Source organism: Pelobates fuscus, chromosome 11 (assembly GCF_036172605.1).
Source record: "Pelobates fuscus isolate aPelFus1 chromosome 11, aPelFus1.pri, whole genome shotgun sequence".
NCBI lineage: Eukaryota > Metazoa > Chordata > Amphibia > Anura > Pelobatidae > Pelobates > Pelobates fuscus.
This window is the reverse complement of record NC_086327.1, coordinates 29,889,812-29,908,902: the sequence shown is the minus strand read 5'-3', so window position 1 is coordinate 29,908,902 and position 19,091 is coordinate 29,889,812. Positions and strand designations below refer to the sequence as shown.

The 19,091-nt window shown below is 40.6% G+C and overlaps 1 protein-coding gene across 1 annotated transcript; it reads right to left on the bottom strand.

Annotated features, from left to right (window-relative positions):
- Positions 1–6,241: 6,241 nt before the first annotated feature.
- On the bottom strand, positions 6,242–18,699 carry NOSIP (nitric oxide synthase interacting protein). The gene is made up of 9 exons (XM_063437040.1): positions 18,636–18,699; positions 14,767–14,857; positions 13,634–13,739; positions 13,111–13,192; positions 12,311–12,452; positions 10,813–10,928; positions 10,237–10,424; positions 8,410–8,518; positions 6,242–7,030 (listed from the first exon to the last, which is right to left on the bottom strand). Exons 2-9 carry the CDS (start codon positions 14,834–14,836, stop codon positions 6,959–6,961), a joined length of 885 nt encoding a protein of 294 aa, XP_063293110.1. The 5' UTR covers positions 14,837–14,857; positions 18,636–18,699; the 3' UTR covers positions 6,242–6,958.
- Positions 18,700–19,091: the final 392 nt, after the last annotated feature.

The window sequence follows — 19,091 nt, the reverse complement described above, 5'->3', positions numbered from 1 at the left end:
GGTTCTTCTCTGTGTTCTTGGTGTCCAATTCTCAAAAAGATAAAAGAAACATCCGATAGTGCTCACTGTTTGGCAAAGTGGATAAAATAATAAAAGAGTATACTCACAAACCAAGAGCAGACCGACTGCTCTGTGTAAACAGCTTTGGTGGATTGATCCCCACCTAGGATTTCTTTAAAATGCAGGAAACTTCCAGGGTTTTTTTCGGTGTAATAAAACCAATAAGGATTAAAAAGCCAGGGTAAAATAATTAAGTTTCTATAATAAAAAGGTAATTTGGCACAAACAAATGTCCAAAAAATACTTTAATATATTGTAAAAACACAAGAATAAATATCCATAACGCTTTTCGTCAAAGACTTTTTCAAATGGATTTTTTTCAAATGGATTAACCCGGAGCTCCCCTACAGGCTCAGCACAAATCCTCAGGCTAAAAATGGGTAAAACCCACCGGGCAACGCACACAACCATGCCGACAGACACGCCAAAGGGTACAATTGCCGCCTCACTGCGGCAATTCCTAGTGACTCCCACAGACACCCTCTGGACCCCCAACCAGATCGGGTCCAACTGATCCGGGCCCTGCTGACACGGCAGGATCTGAAAGAGGCTAACTCAGAGCTACGAGCCTCCATCACAGCGGAACTGCATTCCCTCCAGGAAGACATCCAAGGCCTCCACACCAAAGTGTCCCAATTAGAAGCGGACACTGACCATCTGTCCTCCGCCCAGTCTGCAAATACAGACGCGATCCACCACCACACAATGCAAATGAGACAAATGGCCCTGCACATGGAGGATCTGGACAACCGAGGCAGGCGCCAAAACATACGGGTGCGCGGCCTCCCAGAAGACCTAGACCAAACCACGCCGATAACAGACACCCTCAAAGAATTGTTTAACAAGCTCCTGGGCCGCCCCGTGTCCACCGCAATTGAGTTTGTTAGGGCCTACCGTGCACTGAGGCAGAGAGGCTCCCTCAAGGGACACGGTCTGTTGCCTGGCCTGCTTTCACCTAAAGGAAGACATCCTCCCAGAAGGCACGAAGCACAGAAATAGTGCTGCTGAATGGCGTGGAAATACAACTGTATCCAGATCTCTCACCGGCTACCCTGGCTTACCGACGGGCGATGAAGCCCCTCACGAGAATCCTCCAAAACAACAGAATCAGATACCGGTGGACCTTCCCGACCGGGCTACAGGCCATCACCATGACATGGCCGGACCCCCTCGCCTTCTACACGACACCTCAGCTGAACCAGGGGCTCCTGCCACAGCAACACAGAAGCAGAGGGACTCGACAACAGGCCACCCAGCCCTCGGGGACGGCGGCATAAGAGACTACAGTTAGCAGCTGCAGCACATAACCCCAAGTACCACCAACCGGGACTCACTCCCCAATAGGCCCCCTCATGGACAATGGGGGGGGGGGGGGACAGGACTGCTCCCATAAACCGCACCGGGCTACGAGAAGGTGGGGGTGGGCGAACACTGGGGGGGACCTACCTAGCTCACACACCCTGAGGGGAAGAGGCATTGGGGAAGCGTAAGAGGCTCAATGTTAGGGGAAGGTACCGCAGGCAGACAACAGGGGATGCAACCTGCCCAGCTAGACACCACCATGGGGTACCACAAGTGTTGCTACTAGACAGAGATGAGCCCTTCCCACAGGGGAAGCTACACTCCCCCGAGCACATAAGTGAGCCAATGTCCATAGTACAACAGACGGGCTAACACAGCACAATGCAGCAGGTGGGGGCCGGGAGCCAGCTGGAGATGGCCCACATATGAGGCTCAAACCCATCAAGCAGGGATCGGCCCACAGGAGGCACCGACCCCATCCTTGGCACATACACCAATGCTGACACTAAGGGGTGAGGAGACCGAAGGGCATGGGAGGTGAAAACACCGGAGCTTATTTAGGACTGGGCCCAACCTCAAAATCAACTTCACAAAATTCTATATCTTGAACGTTAGTATACCCGAACACAGAGCCTCCCCCTTAAAGCAAAGCCAATGGGCGCAACACCAAATACAATACCTAGGCACATGGCTGACGAAGAGGGAAACCGATTTATTCAGACACAACTTTATCCCCCTACTAGACAGGTTCCGAAAAGACTGGAGAAAAGATTGGGCATACCCACACATATCCTGGCTGGGCAGGGTTCAGGTAATAAAAATGAATCTGCTCCCACGCCTACTATACCTCATGCAAGCCCTACCCATATCCATTCCCAGATCATTCTTTCAGACCCTGAGACAGGAAACGGGGAAATATGTTTGGGACCGCAAGAGACCGAGGGTCAAAATGGCCGCACTGACACTACCCAAAGACAGGGGGGGACTGGCCATACCAGACTTCACCCTATACTATGAATCCTGCCACCTCCAACGAATTATGGAGTGGACAAAAGAGAAAGTGCACAAGAGATGGAAAGGCATAGAGGAAACGGAAGTGGGGATGCCGCTGTCCACCATTCCATGGCAGGGGAGAGGAGGGAACGGAGGACAAGGCACACCCTACACAACCGCAACACTACGGGCGTGGGAGAATGTAGCAAAGAGATGCAGATTAGCGCCGTTCCCATCCCCCCTTCTCCCACTCACGCACAACGACAGTTTCCCACCGGGACTAGACCCCAACGCATTCAGGGACTTAATCCGACACAAGATACCCAGACTACACCACCTCCTAGAAGGGACGCACTGTAAAAACACTCCCGACCCTATTAGAGGGATCAACCCCCACCCTCCTACACCACCTAAAGCACAGACAGCTACAGAGCTATGTACATACTCTCCCGGGGGGCATGGCACGGAAACGTGACCCCACCACATTCAAAAGAATGTGTATGGACCCAGACCCACAACCGCACGGGATCTCACTCATTTACTCCATGCTACAGAGGGAAACACCAACGGAGAAACCTAAATTCATGGGGAGATGGGAACAAACACTGGGGAAAACTTTCACTGACGGAGACTGGGAAAAGATATGCTACTTAACGCATCACTGCTCAGTCTTCAGCAAGACGCAGGAAACGGTGTTTAAATTGTTAACGAATTGGTACCGCACCCCGATCATACTCCATGCCATAGACCCGGAACACACGGACCTCTGCTGGAGGTGTAATAGGGAGGCCGGCACAGTACTCCACCTCTGGTGGGACTGCGAAGCCATACAGCCCTTCTGGCGGGGTATACACGGCTTTCTCAAAACCTTCTCAGACTCACCACCCCCCTTCCTCCCTGAACACATGCTCCTCCACCACACAAATTTGCCTAGGAAACACTCACTAACCATTAGAATCTTAAACGTTGCCAAACAGGTGATCCCTCAATTCTGGAAGCAAAAAACGACACCCCCAAATGGAGGAACTCAGAGCCATAGAGGAACTCATCATGTCCACATCCAATTCCCCAAACAGGTACATGGAAATATGGACCCACTGGATACTGTCTACTACCAATGCAGAATTCACAACCAGACTCCAATACGACACGTAGAGGACACAGAGACGAGGCCGCACAGACCGACGAACTAGACAGACGTGACCCAGACACGGACACACCCCCTCCCCCCACCTCTCCAGACACTACTGCCCTGACACCCCCCCCCTTAAAACACGACACACAAACAGACAAGAACAAGGCATACGCCAGTGACACCATAAGAGAGGACCTATAAGGCCACCACGTAGACGCTCACTTTCCCACGAGGGGACGACAGAAACTACATTACCCACGTACACGATCAACAAATCACGCTAAGGGCTCTAACGCTGGGCACAAAGGGACCTGTGGGCCCACCCTGGCACCTTAGCGCTTACTAGGGGGTAATACCCGACTGCCTCACTGCAATGGGACCAGAGAGTCTGACACATGAATATAACAATTGTTACACAGTGACCTGCGCATCACCATTGCTGGATTGGCAGAACGTCATTCCTGTAAAATGTCTGCTTTTGTTTTACTCTGAGTGGACCTGCGAGTCCAAACTGAAGTTCACTTAAAGGGACACTATAGTCACCTGAACAACTTCAGCTTAATGAAGCAGTTTTGGTGTATAGAACATGCCCCTGCAGCCTCACTGCTCAATCCTCTGCTATTTAGGAGTTAAATCCCTTTGTTTATGAACCCTAGTCACACTTCCCTGCATGTGACGTGCACAGCCTTCCATAAACACTTCCTGTTTAGAGAGCCCTATTTAGGCTCTTTATTGCAAGTTCTGTTTAATTAAGATTTTCTTATCCCCTGCTATGTTAATAGCTTGCTAGACCCTACAAGAGCCTCCTGTATGTGATTAAAGTTCAATTTAGAGATTGAGATACAATTATTTAAGGTAAATTACATCTGTTTGAAAGTGAAACCAGTTTTTTTTTCATGCAGGCTCTGTCAATCATAGCCAGGGGAGGTGTGGCTAGGGCTGCATAAACAGAAACAAAGTGATTTAACTCCTAAATGACAGTGAATTGAGCAGTGAAATTGCAGGGGAATGATCTATACACTAAAACTGCTTTATTTAGCTAAAGTAATTTAGGTGACTAGTGTGTTGCTTTAATGTTACTGGACAAACTGATCAACTGAAAATACAAATAAAAATATATTTACAAAAAAAAAAAAAAGTTTGGTAATGGGACAGAATTTGGTCAATCTATGCTGTTGCACAGCTGTGAAAAACAAATTACGTTATCTAGTTGATATTGAAATTCTATGAGTGTGTTTTGACATGCTTGATGTAGACTATATAAATTATATTTATAAAATGTGTATTTTACTACTTAAAATCTTACTTTTCAGAGTTGGCATGGGTGTTTCAGAGTTTGTGGGTGTGTCATGACACCCAACACCTGCCCCAACTATTAGATTGTGTCTACTTTGAACAATTGTATAGATTGTGTTTAACCCCTCAAGGACCAAACTTCTGGAATAAAAGGGAATAATGACATGTCAGACATGTCATGTGTCCTTAAGGGGTTTGTAACGGACGCCTTCCGTTGATGGACGCTTCCTAGCTTGCGCCGAGGACCACAAGCACCGCAGTGGACACCACAACCACCGCAGACTCCACAACCGCCGTAGCTTAAAACTGGAGCCGCGCCGTCTACCTTCCACCCTGAATGAACCTCCAGCATTCAGGACCGTGTGGGAAAGACCTCTCCTCCAGGAGAGCGTAACAGGAACAAGAGTTAAGTGATTAAAGCTCAAGGGAGTATGCAGAGCATAGCAATCCTCAGTGTGATATAGCAGTTCCCTCCAATAACGAGACAAGGCTACGTATTGAGGGTCAAGAAGAACTCTGGTTTAATGACAGGGACTCTGCTTTTATGCAGTGCTCCCCTGCAAGGGAGGCGCCCACAGGCAATTAGTCATTAACCAATCACATATTGGTTACATCCCACATATTCCCTCCCCCTCTGCTTGGCAGATAATTGAGTTTCCTACTGTATCTACTCAATTATCTCCAAGCTAAAACTTATACATTTCTATAACTTCTAAAATATACATGTCACAAACATAAAACATACATTTTCATAATCAATCCATTCAGGGGAACAACATATTTAAAAATGGCCTGAATCAGACCAGGGGTTCAAAAGTTAGCAAAAGTATTTTTTAAAACCCACTGCCAGCATGGCTTTCCGGCCCAAGCCAGTTTCAGAGTCTTCTATCCTGGAGATAATTGAGAAGTAATCCAATTATCTCCAAGGACAGAGGCAAAACTCCATTAGCCACATGGCAGACAAAGGACAATAAAAGACATAAAAATACATACTGTTCAATCGCCATGGAGCCAAAGTCTTTCATACATACAGTCTTTCAGTATACGGCTGGGCTCCATGGCATAGCTATCTGGGGTAGCATGGCTTTAACAGTCCGCAGAAAGGCACAAATAAACCTTTCGGCAGGGAAAATAACAGGTTTGAACTGCAGGGCCATAGTCGCAGGGCAGGAGGCTAGCAATCAGTCCTCTCCAATGCCCAGTGGCAAATGGCAGTTTGTCACAGGGTTAAACTTGCATTTTCCCCATGCACATTATGCTTCATAGTTCCAGAAAAAACAGTGAATGAGCAGAAAACACACAAACGAAATGTATGAATTAAATGGTCACTTTTTATAATAAATAATTTCAGTATTTGGAGTAACAGATCTTGGAATAAATAAAAAAAAAAAAAAAAAAAAAACATTTTTCCAGACACTGACTATAAAAAAAAAAAAAAAAACAAACATACAAATAGGTTTTCCCATTTGTTCCAAGACTCCATTATTTTATTGGATTCATAATGGAGAATCCAATGTCGCTCCTTGTAGGCTGCAGGCACACTGCTTAAAGCGGCACGGTCATGCCATACTTATCTTTCTCCTATCGCTTCCGCTCTTAGTATCTGTTCTTCTTTTCTAATCTATTTTTCTTTAAAAACCTAAGTAGGGACTATTTTATCTTACATGTTTTTCCTACACTTGACCTTCTTTGACCAAAAGAAAGAACTTAAGTCCGTTCTATTTCCTGTGTCAAGGAGAAGAGCGAGTACTTTCTTTGACCAAAGGAGGAGTTTAGGTCAACTCCATTTCCTGTGTCAGCGAAAGTCCGTCATAGGAAAAATACAGAAGACAAAGTACTCTACTTGTCTTATGTTTTTAAGAAAACTAGATCAGAAATAAAGAAAAGAAGAACAAATTCTGAGACAGGAAGAGAAGAGGAAACTATAGGAGAAAGGCAAGTTTGGCGTGACAGTGCCGCTTTAAGGATACTTTGTATACGTTTGTATGTTAATTAGAACTAGGTGATATTTTTTTTCTTCACTAAAAAGGACAAGGTTATCAATATGAAGCCTAAAATGTGATCCCTTAAATCTATGGATGCCGTGACAGTGAGTCTCTTCGCTCACTGATAAGTAGCAGTATATACACAATTGGTAAAGGGTTGGAGATACTCAGAAGGAAGACAACGTTGTTACGCCTGCATCACAGGCCTGGCCTCCTTGGCCTGAAGCTCCACTCCAGATCCTGAGAATCCAGTTCCGCCCTACAAACATGAAACAGTTTCCATTATGATCGGGAAAAGTAAACCCCAACAAAATAGTGCATTGCTGTTCCTTTAAATTACAATAATGCTTTATGGAAAAATATTACAGAACGTTACAAATCTGGCCAATGTGAAATGTTTCTTAGACACAAAAATAAAACTATTTAAAGGGACAGAGTAAGCAGGAAGTGAACTCCATTTTAGTGCATTAAAAGAATATGGAGAGGGAATCAGGATCTCTCAGTACAGTTAAATTCTATACTTGACTGCATTTTATTTATTTTTACACATTGGCCATGTTAGCTTTTCTTTTGAAAGTTAAGTTTAATGAGAGTTAATTATATATTTTCTTTTAAGGAAAGTTTGGCTTTTTTTGGTTTTTAAATCTTGCTTAGTAGGCATGCAGGGTAAAGTTGACTTATCCGGCCAACTGCTGCTAAATCTAACTTGTCTGCAATTAGCATTAGCAGACAAGTTAAGTTGAACAGCATTCGGTCAGGAAACAGTAGAGTCTGACCCAATATCTCAACCAGATAAATTTATATATATATATATATATATATATATATATATATATATATATATAAAAAAGATGACTGATGACAGTTGTCCTTTAAAATGAAAAAGCACAACGTGGAAAAAAATACTTTTCTGTCATACATTTTACTATTGTAAAGTGTTCATTAAAAAAAAAAAAAGGTAATCAAAGTTGCATTGATTTTTCCCATTTTCAACATTTTGATCTTAAAGGAACACTATAGTATTACGAATACAAATATGTATTCCTAATGCTATAGTGCCCTAGTCACCGTTTAGGTTATTGGGCCAGCACTGGCAGGTTAAAAGTGGTTTATTTACATTTCAGCCCTCAATGTGCTGGTCTCCTCCATTAATTAATTTTCACCTCTTTGGCTGAAATCATCAGAGTTGATGATCTCAGCCAATCCAATGCTTTCCCATAGGGAAGCATTGGGAGACTTGTGCACATGCACAACAGCTGTACTAGCAGATGGTCTCTCGGAAATCATCTGGCTAAAAGAGCAGAGTTTTATTTTTCTATTTCACAGTAGTGCCTCTAGCAGCTTGTCATATTTACAGCCAGGTTAATCCTGCTATAAAAAAAATAAACCAGAACTACCCATTTCTACAGAACAGCCATGTTTTCATCTGCAGGGTTAAAATAGGGACACATGGCACCCAGTCCACTTCATGGAGATGTAGCGGTCTGGATGCCTACAGTGTTCCTTTCAATATTTTGAATTCACACTTTAGCGAATAACTCTGTAAATGTGCTCTAACTGAACTGATGAACCATGCCTCTATGGTAATGAGCAGCCATATGACATATTCAAACCCATTATCTTACAACTCATGCTTACCCGTTGCAGCACAATGATATCCTTCTCGCTCAGCTTGTCCCCACTGATGGGATCCGTCATATCCTTTTTGATCAGTTTCTCAACACACTCCAGTGTTACAACAGCACCTCTACGAACACACACACATTGGGAGATTAATCACTTAATATGCTATCAAGCACACTCTACTTTTGAAATAGGTTGAGTAAGGAGTCTCTTCACATTTATGTTAACAAGCCCAGAGGTAAATTTGAGATGAAAGTAATTATCGTTAATCAATTATTTCCAATTACTCAATAACCACTGCGGCTCCACTGCAAACATCTAGGATTAAAAAAAAATATATAAAAATACAGCACTACTTCCAATTCAAGATGTTTGCTTGGAGCTAAACAACACAGCCACCCGCCATTTCAATCACCAACCACCTTGGGGTTATTCACTAAACTCCAAATTTTAAAGAATTAAATTTGAATTTTAAAATAGAGGATAAAATAGCCAAAATTACAGCTGAATTAGAGAATGTTTCTGCAATTCACATTGAGCTCACTCTGGAGTTTAATGTATAGCCCTGTGTCTATGGGGTAATGTGTCTGAACAACCACCAGATGTCAGTGTGGATCTCAAAAAAACGTGCTGTAGAAGGATCAACATTAAAGAAATATAGCTGTCTAGACTGGAGACAAAAGAATGACAGGTTGCGACAACGACATAGGGGCTCGCTGCTAAAAAAATATGCAAAAAAAAAAAAAAAGGCACGTTTTCCAATACATGGAATGTGAATTATATTAAAACAAGCTCCCACTAATGTGAAAACAGCACAAGCTTGGCAGAACATATACAAATCAACATTTTTTCCATCATTACTTTAAAAGGAAACCTGGAAAACATGCCAATTTACCTGTGAACCATAATGAAAGCCTCATATTGAACACCTGCAATACTACATGCTGCCTAAAGCAAATGAAGCCTATTCTACAGCACAGCGCCCCCTGGAGTATAATGTGGCACCTGGTTCACAAACTCTGGAAAAACATGGCGTAGGAGGAAGTAAATGGATTTGATTCCTCATCAAAATGATGAATTTGTACACAAACAAGTACTAGCCCAAGAACGAAAAATAAAAAAAGTCTGCATGTGTGAGGACATTTTAGAATGTCTTTCATCAACACACTAATTTTCATTGCCTTGTGGGCCATGAACCTGATCTCACTGGAGGCTGATTTAGTATGCTCTACATTTGTCATCAGAGAGATATTACAACTAGGAAAGGGAGGTTGGCGGGTACAGAGGAGACACCGCAAGAAAACCAATTTTTCTATAAGCCCAACAAGGAAAATATAAAAAAACATGTGCTGCCAGCACGCACAGCCTGCTCTCCTGTCCCCTCCGTGCCCTTTATTACACACAGAGTTTGAGAACCATAACCAACCATTCTAAACATGGTGCAGTACAGCAGGCGCGTCTCGATAGGAGGCAGAGAAATGATGGCCCTATGAATCCTAGTAGCGTATTTTTCCGGTTTCCTCAATAGACAATAAAAGCAGAATATTCATATTCCCAGTGAGCATGGGAGAAAAGGGGTATTCAATGTTGTGTAGCCCCAAAATAATGTGTGCATTAGGTCCCTCTAAGACCCTATCAGTAGTTTTAAATATGCGCAATCTTGATTTTTGGTTGATTACGGTATTTGGGTCATCTAATGCCAGTTTGAGAGAGACTCATGAGAGAGAATTCACTACATGTGAAATAGAGGGCTTTGGTTGACCCTGCTGTAATATACTGAAACTGGATCTATTAGTTTTATATGAAAATAAATAAATAAAAGGATAATAAACCAAGACTTACGAAGGTCTCAGCACAGCGCATGGGACAGAGTTACCCAACATGTCACGAGTAACAGCACAAACGTATCTGTCTTGGCGGTTTATCAGACCCACTCGACCCACCTGGTCGTCAACCAGGGTAAACTTCACAGGTATCAGATCGTTCATCTTCAAGGGTTTTCCACTCATAGGACAATAGACGGTCTTGTTCTAGAAAGAGAAAGTAAATGGAACATATTTAACCTTTGTTAAAGACAAGAAAGCAATGATCCATCTCTGTGTCTGTAGAATTACATTTTGTTTGTTACTCAAGGCAGTTATGAATCCATACATAATGCAATCATGTGCTTTGTGTAAAACATGTGCTTGTGTATATTTTACAATGTCTGTTTGGTTTGTGTGTATTTCTTTTGTTGTTTGTTATTTTTTTTTTTATATTTTAAAGCACAATAAAATGTGTCGCAAATTCAAAATCAAGGTGGTTCAGCAGGATCTAGGTTAGGTAGGAGAGATGGATAACACAGGTCATTGGCATTTGTAATTAACATGGTAACTTTCACATATCTATTAAAGTGAATTGAGGCAGTGGCTCACTCACTGGTTTTTTCACTAGGGATGTTTTTGCTTCAGGTGTCAGCGATGGGATCCAGAAGCTTGGAAGCTGCTTATTTTTCTCACTCTCATTCTGTTGACTTCCACTGGGCTCAGCAGCTTCTATACCAAAACAGAGATCACAAAGAAAAACGGTCATTTCTACTAGTTCTATTTTGGCAAACGCACAGAGATGCAAGTCTTAACATTAATGAGTTATAAAACTAAAATGCTCATATATAAATATTAGATAGGAATACAGCATAAAACACAGGCTAAATAAAAAAAATAAAAAATTGTGTCAAATTATATATATATATATATATATATATATATATATATATATATATATATATATATATATATATATATATATATATAAATAATTTGACAATTTTTTTTTGTTTTTTGTTTATTTTAATTAAACCACCAAGTCATAATGATTGCAATGTAAAACAATCATCCAGTTATAGCTATTGACTGTTTAGAAATAAAGCTAAAAAAAAAACAACTAGATTTTGGAAAAGATCCATACAACAAAAACCATGACCTGTATCAGAGAAAAGGGGCAATCGGTAAAGCAGGCGTGGGTGTTTTATTATTTGTTTTTCACGTGCACTCTTGGAAGCCTAGTCACCAAGTACAGAAATAACCGAACTGATTTGTAAAGGTATAGTTTCATTAAAGGGAAATTTGTACACAATCTGAAAATAAAAAGGAGTACATTAATAGGTTCTGGTTTTCTTTTTGTGTTAGAAAGACATGTCTTGCAATTTGAAATTTGTTTATACAGAATTTATATTTCTAACCCCTCTATTGCAGAGAATGAAGTTTGGTCAATTCAAATAATGTAGAAGAAAGGAGAAAAAAACAAACAAAAAAAACACAAACTACACTACTAGAGAAATGGTAGCAAGAATTTTTTTTTTTTTTTTTCTTCCTCCCAAAAAAAGCTATTGAAATATTTTCCCTCTCCAGTCAGTGACATAGTGATTGCCTGGTGTGCAAGAGAAGAGGATTGATGAGTGGAGAGTTTCACAGTCACTATCTGCACAATATGTTAGGGAAACCTCACAGTTCTGTGGCCACTGTTACAATACACTGCAGTTAGCAAAACAGCGAACAGGAAAGTGGAAAATTTGATAAGGCACTTTGGCGTTTTGTAGTAGTTTCTTGCACTAGTAGGCATGAAAGAAACTAAATTGCCAACTAGCAGAAATCACAGTGCAGCTTCTAATGTTTGACAAAAGTTTCCTTCATGGATGAAGTTAGATCCAGCTGCAAGACATGATCTCTCACAGAAACCTATGTGAAAGGCTCTAGAAGGAAGCGTGGCCTTGTGTGGTACATGCATGCTAAGGAAGCACATGTATGAGCAGATGGAAGCATGGCTGCCCCTGTGTTATTACTGGAAGGAGTGGATAGCAATGCTGGTCTGCAGGCGTTACTGCATCAGCACAGCAATAAACATTCTCCAATAGCAGAACATAATATATTGAAATTACCATGTTTCTGTGTGAAGGGGTTCAGTGGCTTGCTGATTATGGACATTTCTTTATCAAGAAACACTTTCATTTTCGATTCTTTTGCAGCTTTGTTTAATTCCTCCTCTTCGGCTTTCTTGTCCTTCTTCTGTTTCTCATATGCCTGCAGTGAAGACATACATCATTTTAATTAACTTCTCTCTCTTAGATATAGTCACCATACAATAGTGGGGATTCAAAAAAATAAAACTCATCACTAGCAGTGGGCGAGTGAAAATCTAGGCAAAGCAAGTAGAAGTTTATATTTCTCTTTGTTTCCCATCAAACTAGTAGTCTTCATTATTCCATTTATAGCAATCGTATCCAACCCAGTACCCCCCTACCAGTCTGGGATTTAGAGATTACCTTGTTGTGTCCAACATGTTATTTTTCTTTCTAAAAAACACCTTAGACACAACTGGGTAATCCCTAAATCCTGGACTGTTAGGAGGTACTTATGCTCTAGGACATACCGCTTTCAAAGAAGCATTTGTGAAGTCTTTTATATACTAGCGACAGTCTGACTTTCTGCTTAGATTCGTGTGGTGCTCACTCGCTTTATTCGACACATCTGATTACTGCATGATAATCTGGATACATTTGTTGTCTATGATGTGGAATAAATATCGGCAAAATAAATACATAAATCCTATTTACAACATATATAGTTTCTTTTCTCCATGAAATAATTCCTGCCTTGAATATTGGTTTGGACACAAAAAAAAAAAAAAAAAAATTGTAATAAACTTTTTACAAACATGTAGTCAGCAAGCAGGATTTACCTTCATCAGCCGAGCAGTCTCCTTTTTATGATGCAAGATATATTCCAAAATGGCTTCCTTCTCATAAATGTACCCGTCTTGGCTTAATAGAGAAATAGATTAAAATGAACGCTCAGTACATTACAGATTAAGCAAGATCAAAAATAAATTAAATGAAAAATGGAAATCTTAAATAAAACGGATCAAGGATAAATCAGTTTCATATGGACCCATGAGATTTCAAAAATCCCTAAAGGCACCAACATCAAGGAGATAAAACGTCCTCTACGATAAGATTTAAAGGATATTATGTGGTGTTCAGAGACATGAATGTAGGGCACCTACAGTGTAATGCTGGGTATGCTAGAAGTCTCCTAGTGCTGGTAATGATACACAGCCTGGGACTTCGTACCATGTACCAGGTCTTGCAACCTTTGAAAAAGCTCTGTGGAATTCAAGGAGACTCTTTATTCACTAGCAAATGTTGAAACCAGCAGTAGGGATATTTTGATAAGATCAAAGATCAATATTTGAAAATACATACGTTACTACAGGATTTTTACATGGCTGGAGAGAAAGACAGCAGCAGTCAAAGTCCTTCACGGCATCTTTGCTGAGACGTATCGTCTGGGTTCCATATCCAGAGGCAGCTAAGGAAGGAATCATATGGCCATCAGTGTGTGAATCGTGTAGACATAGAAGAGGTACCACAATACTAATTAATTATTAACTCTATTATAATCTATACATCAGAAAACGAACAAGGCACCGGTATAAAGACAGTTGACTTTCTTTCCCCTCTCCTCTAATATACCATCCATGTCACAGTTAGCAGAAATGGAGAGAATTATTAAAATCAGAACAAACAATAATATTCCCTATAGCTAGTGCTAAACGTATGCAGGGGCCTGGGTGTTCCTTTAAATCTCAACATATTTGATAGGTATTCTATATCCCATTTGAAAGGGTTCTTAGGCTTGTTACTATCAGAGCTCTAATAATATATCATTTAGAGCCTCTGTGACCACCACTTACAAGGTGTCTGTATGGTTTCTAAATTTTACAACTTTATGTCATCTCCAATTAATTTTAGTACGAACCCAGGCACCTGGTCAGTATAAGGAAATTTCAAACTTTTAAATTATAAATTTTAATAGTGTGATAAATGCAGCACTAATTTAGACCAATCTGAAAGTATCTACATTTCCATAATGTAATTTGGATTACATTTTGTGCACTAGTATCTGCTCAGTGTGCTTGGCAATAGCAGATATGTGACCTCCCTTTCTGCAAGGGCATATAACGTGAAATTCATATATCTGTCTATAAATATAACTAAACAAGAACCTGAGTGCGTGCCAAGGCTATTTATATGGGTGCCAACCTTGGATGGAATATCTCGAAGAATCAGTACCCAGTAGTACAGGCTGAAGCCAAGCTTAACAGATGGCACGGAGTATAAAGGATTTTGGCACGTCAAAATGTTACAGCATATGTATCCGTTACAACAGCAGATCACTTCATTAAAATAAAGTATTACCACATTATGGCATAAATTGATCCAACAGATCAATTAACTATTACCCCTTGATTTGCAAGATGGAGAGAAAAATGTGATTCATTCATATAGTTTATAACTCATTAGTTTATAACATTTTAAGATACAGAAACACCTACCAGTGTCTTTTCTTTTTTCATAATAGGTGTACACGGCACCTGCGGTACAGTTTTTGCCGTGTCTTGTCATTTTTTTCGTAGACCACAATTACTGAAAAAGAAAAATTGAATATCATTATACATAAGATTTCCTATAAACAATGTGGCCAGATAGCCCCTACATGGCAAAGATCTGAGCAAGGAAGTGTAGCCAAATAACTTGTTCGTCAAATAGACAGCCACCAACATGGCTTCCTATCAGTATGCTATCAGCACAATGTAGCAGCAATTCTGTTTTTCACACCGAACCACTGCAATGTAGTCTTATAATAATTCCGTTTTTGATACATGTATGAATGTGTCTCAATTTAAAAGATTCAAAATATAATAAGATACAGTAAACTGCATTTAATTCAAAATGCTCATGGGGTTGTGGAGGTTACAAACTTGCAAATGTGGAAAAAAAAAAAATGTCTCCACAAGAGAGACTCCGATATATGGAATATCTCACTCAAGGCTTGGAGACCCTGCAATAGGTACTATTTCCTTGATTGGGTTAACAGTCTCCAGTTGACAGCATACCTCCCAAGTGTCCCTATTTCGTGCCCAGCTTCCTCTGTCCCTCTTTTCTATTCTTATCACATTAGATTAATCACTGTGATAAATACACAGATCCACCTCCATAAATAATTCACCCATGATAGCTATAACAAACAGACTGCAGGACCTCCCAATCCCGGTTGCTGAAGGGGTGAAAACCCTTTCAGTAACTTACCAGAGGCAGCAACGATGACCCACGTCGCTGCTTCTCCCTCTGCCGCTGCTCCTCCCTGTGACTGCGTCGGCCGGTGGGCGAGACTGATCCCGCCCACCAGCCGGGGAGACCTAATGCGCATGCGCATTAGAGCTCCCCATAGGAAAATGCTTTTCAATGCTTTCCGATGGGGAAATTAGTGATGCTGGAGGTCCTCACAAAGCGTGAGGACGTCCAGTGACGCTCTAGCACAGGTTTCCTGTGCTAGGGACATGGAAGTGCCCTTTAGTGTCTAGTAGACAGCCACTAGAGGTGGAGTTAACCCTGCAAGGTAATTATTGCAGTTTATAAAAACTGCAATAATTACACTTGCAGGGTTAGAAGTAGTGGGAGTTGGCACCCAGACCACTTCAATGGGCAGAAGTGGTCTGGGTGCCTGGAGTGTCCCTTTAACCCCTTAAGGACACATGACATGTCTGACATGTCATGATTCCCTTTTATTCCAGAAGCTTGGTCCTTAAGGGGTTAATTAAATCCTTACTTTAGTGTATAGAAATTAAAACCTCAGACATGGACAAGTCAGAATAAAATATAATTATTTTTTTCTGTGAAATATTGCTGTTTGTAGAATAATTTAATTGCAGGGTTATTTTTTAATGTGATAATTGTCAGGAAATAAAAGTGAATTTCAGATTTTAGATCAAAACAGCTGAAAAGAAAGCATAGCTGATTTGGAGAATCTCTCTAATTCATCTAGTTGGGTCTTAAAGGAGCACTATAGGGTCAGGAACACAAACATGTATTCCTGACCCTGAACCTATAGTGTTAAAACCACCATATAGCCCCCCTGAGCCCCTCGTGCCTCCCTAAATATAGTAAAATCTTACTTGTATTCAATTTTGCAGCTGCTTATTTTGTCCCTGTTTTCTTTAGACCTGCCCACTGACATCATCAGAAGTGGTAGTCTGATCCAATCACAGTGCTTCCCCATAGAATTGGCTGAGACTGACAAAGAAGCAGACCAGGGGCAGAGACAGCACTATTCAAACACAGCCCTGGCCAATCAGCATCTCCTCATAGAGATGAATTGAATCAATGAATCTCCATGAGGAAAGTTCAGTATCTGCATGCAGAGGGAGGAGACAATGTTTGGATGCATTTTAGGCAGGAATAATCTCTAACAGACATCTTAGGAGTGGCCAGTGAAGTTATCAATAGGCTGTAATGTAAACACTGCATTTTCTCTGAAACAATCAGTGTTTACAGCAAAAAAGCCTTGAGGTAATGATTCTACTAACCAGAACAAATTCAATAAGCTGTAGTTGTTCTGGTGACTATAGTGTCCCTTTAAATTTGGAACCCTAAATAATTCTCACTTTAGAAATAAGCTTACACACAGGTAACTGACGGCACTAGCAGGCAAAATCTCTGTGGGTGAATTCTGGCTTCTGCATGTCTGTTATTTTAACTGGGGTACAATTAAAAGGAAGTTGCATAAAATGTACACTAAGTTTTTGAAGTATACAAGTAATTATGCAAAAGTATAATTAAAATAAATAAATCCAAGTGTATAAAAAATAAAATAAAGTCACACACTGGGATTTTTTTTTTGTGACCAGCTTTTCAGCCCCTCCTTTGTGCAGATCCTGAGAAAAGACCCAAGGAGGAACCTCATGCTTCCATGCTGGATCTATAGGTATCCAAGACCCTTGCTAGAATAGCAGAGATCCAGGATGCATGCTAAACTCCATAAAGGGGAGGACACAGCTACATTACAATTCATATTATACAGTCAGCACACACACCACAAACATTGCATACAGCCAGTACATGTATGCAGGTGGCATATGCATATTGCAAAATAAATAAAATAGTTGTCACTAGAGTTGCAGAATTTCTCCAGATCAACTATTTTTGCCTCATTTTTCATTAGGTATTAATTTGGGAAAATGTAGAGTTTAGTAAATAACCTGGACAGTTTTTTTTTTGTAAATTTCTGTTTTATTCAGACAATTTTTGGGCATTACAGAAAAAAGATAAGCACGTGGTTAGTTAACCGGTACAATTTTTAGGTCTAAGCAGGGTCCCCAAACTTTCTAATTTTAAGTCATTTTGTGTAATGACAAGTAGATCGGGTTACCACTTTAATCTCTTGGGCAAGTACACTTTTTTTTTTCCCTTTTCTTTAACATTTCCACTTTCAAGTGCCAAGGGTGGGCAACCTTAGGCACTCCATATGGGTAGATGTAAACCATAACATCTAGAGTGCCAAATGTGGTCTTCCCCTACTTTATGGCAAGTTATTTTTTTTTATTTTTTTTGGAGTGAAGTATACATTAAAGCGGACTACAGAGCATATGCCAGGGAAACATTTCCCTGAATAGGTTTGTGAAATAGAACATATTTTAATGCAACAGTCATTATTGCACTTAAAGTACATAAATGTCTACACTACAGAACCAGATACATGTATGCAATGCATTTTAGAGTTAAACCTTTTATTTCAATCTTCTTAAAACATATAGGGATTTCATCCCCATGCAGGGAGAAAATAAAAAAAGTTAAATATCTAGAGGTCTGTATTCATAATCTACTGTAATTACAAATAGGAAAAGATGAATGAATTCTTAAGATTACAGAGTGTCATGAAATGTACCAAAAATCCAAATCTGCAGCTGCAGCTTGGGGAATAGGGAGTATATTAGTGAGAACAAGCTTCTCTAAATTAAGAATTAGACTTTACTCGGCATTCTTGCATTAAAACCTAGAATATAACAGCCCCTTGGTCCCCATAGCCTCTCAGTAATGGCTTGCCTTGTGATCCCACCTGTTTTGGTAACTACATTCCCCTTACTTTTCAACTAAGGAGAGGATTACTTGAGCAACATGGGATTCTTTTTTTTTTTTTTGTAAATAACAGAATGTGGACTCCCCAAGCATGCTGAGGGCACTGTGGGCTCTCACTGGGAACAAGCTGCAGTGCAGACAATACAGACCCCCCCCCCCCGACTGTAACAAAGCATATGCAAAGTATAGAAAGGACCAGCACACGTTCATAACAGGCTGAAATTATAAACCAACACAAACATGGCGGATGCAGTGCATTTAAGAAGTTAACAGTGTACTCACCGCTCACAGCTCACAGCTACTGTGTGCAATGTGCTTCCGGAAGTGTTTACTTTGTAGTTCCAGGCGCCGAGTGATGACGTGGGGGCGCTGCCAGCAATGGTCACGTGATTTGGTTACACTGCCCTTTGTTATTTGTCTGATCAGACAGTGTGTGTGCCTGGCAGACAGGGGATTCAATTAAAAAAAAAAGCCCAGTATTACACAATTAATACCCTTACATAAGCTTTCCAAATCATTATTATTATTTTTTGGAGGGATACACTTTAAAGAAATATTTAATATTAAGGAAAAATTAAAAAAAAAAAAAAAATTATACATATATATATTATAGACACACACAACATACAAGATACACAATCCAGCACACTGGCTTATTCACTAAACAATGATTTCAAATCTTAGAGATTGTAATAGTTTTATTTAAAAACACCTCACCTAGGCAAAAAATAATGGGGGGTTTAGT

What these genes read in the sequence shown, in the direction of transcription:
- NOSIP (XM_063437040.1), bottom strand. Translation starts at nt 14,836, where the DNA reads ATGACAAGACACGGCAAAAACTGTACCGCAGGTGCCGTGTACACCTAT. An exon ending in TGAAAAAAGAAAAGACACTG is followed by an intron (nt 13,740 to 14,766) that starts GTAGGTGTTTCT and finishes TTCCTTCCTTAG; the next exon opens with CTGCCTCTGGATATGGAACC. An exon ending in TGCGCTGTGCTGAGACCTTC is followed by an intron (nt 8,519 to 10,236) that starts GTAAGTCTTGGT and finishes GTGTGTTCGTAG; the next exon opens with AGGTGCTGTTGTAACACTGG.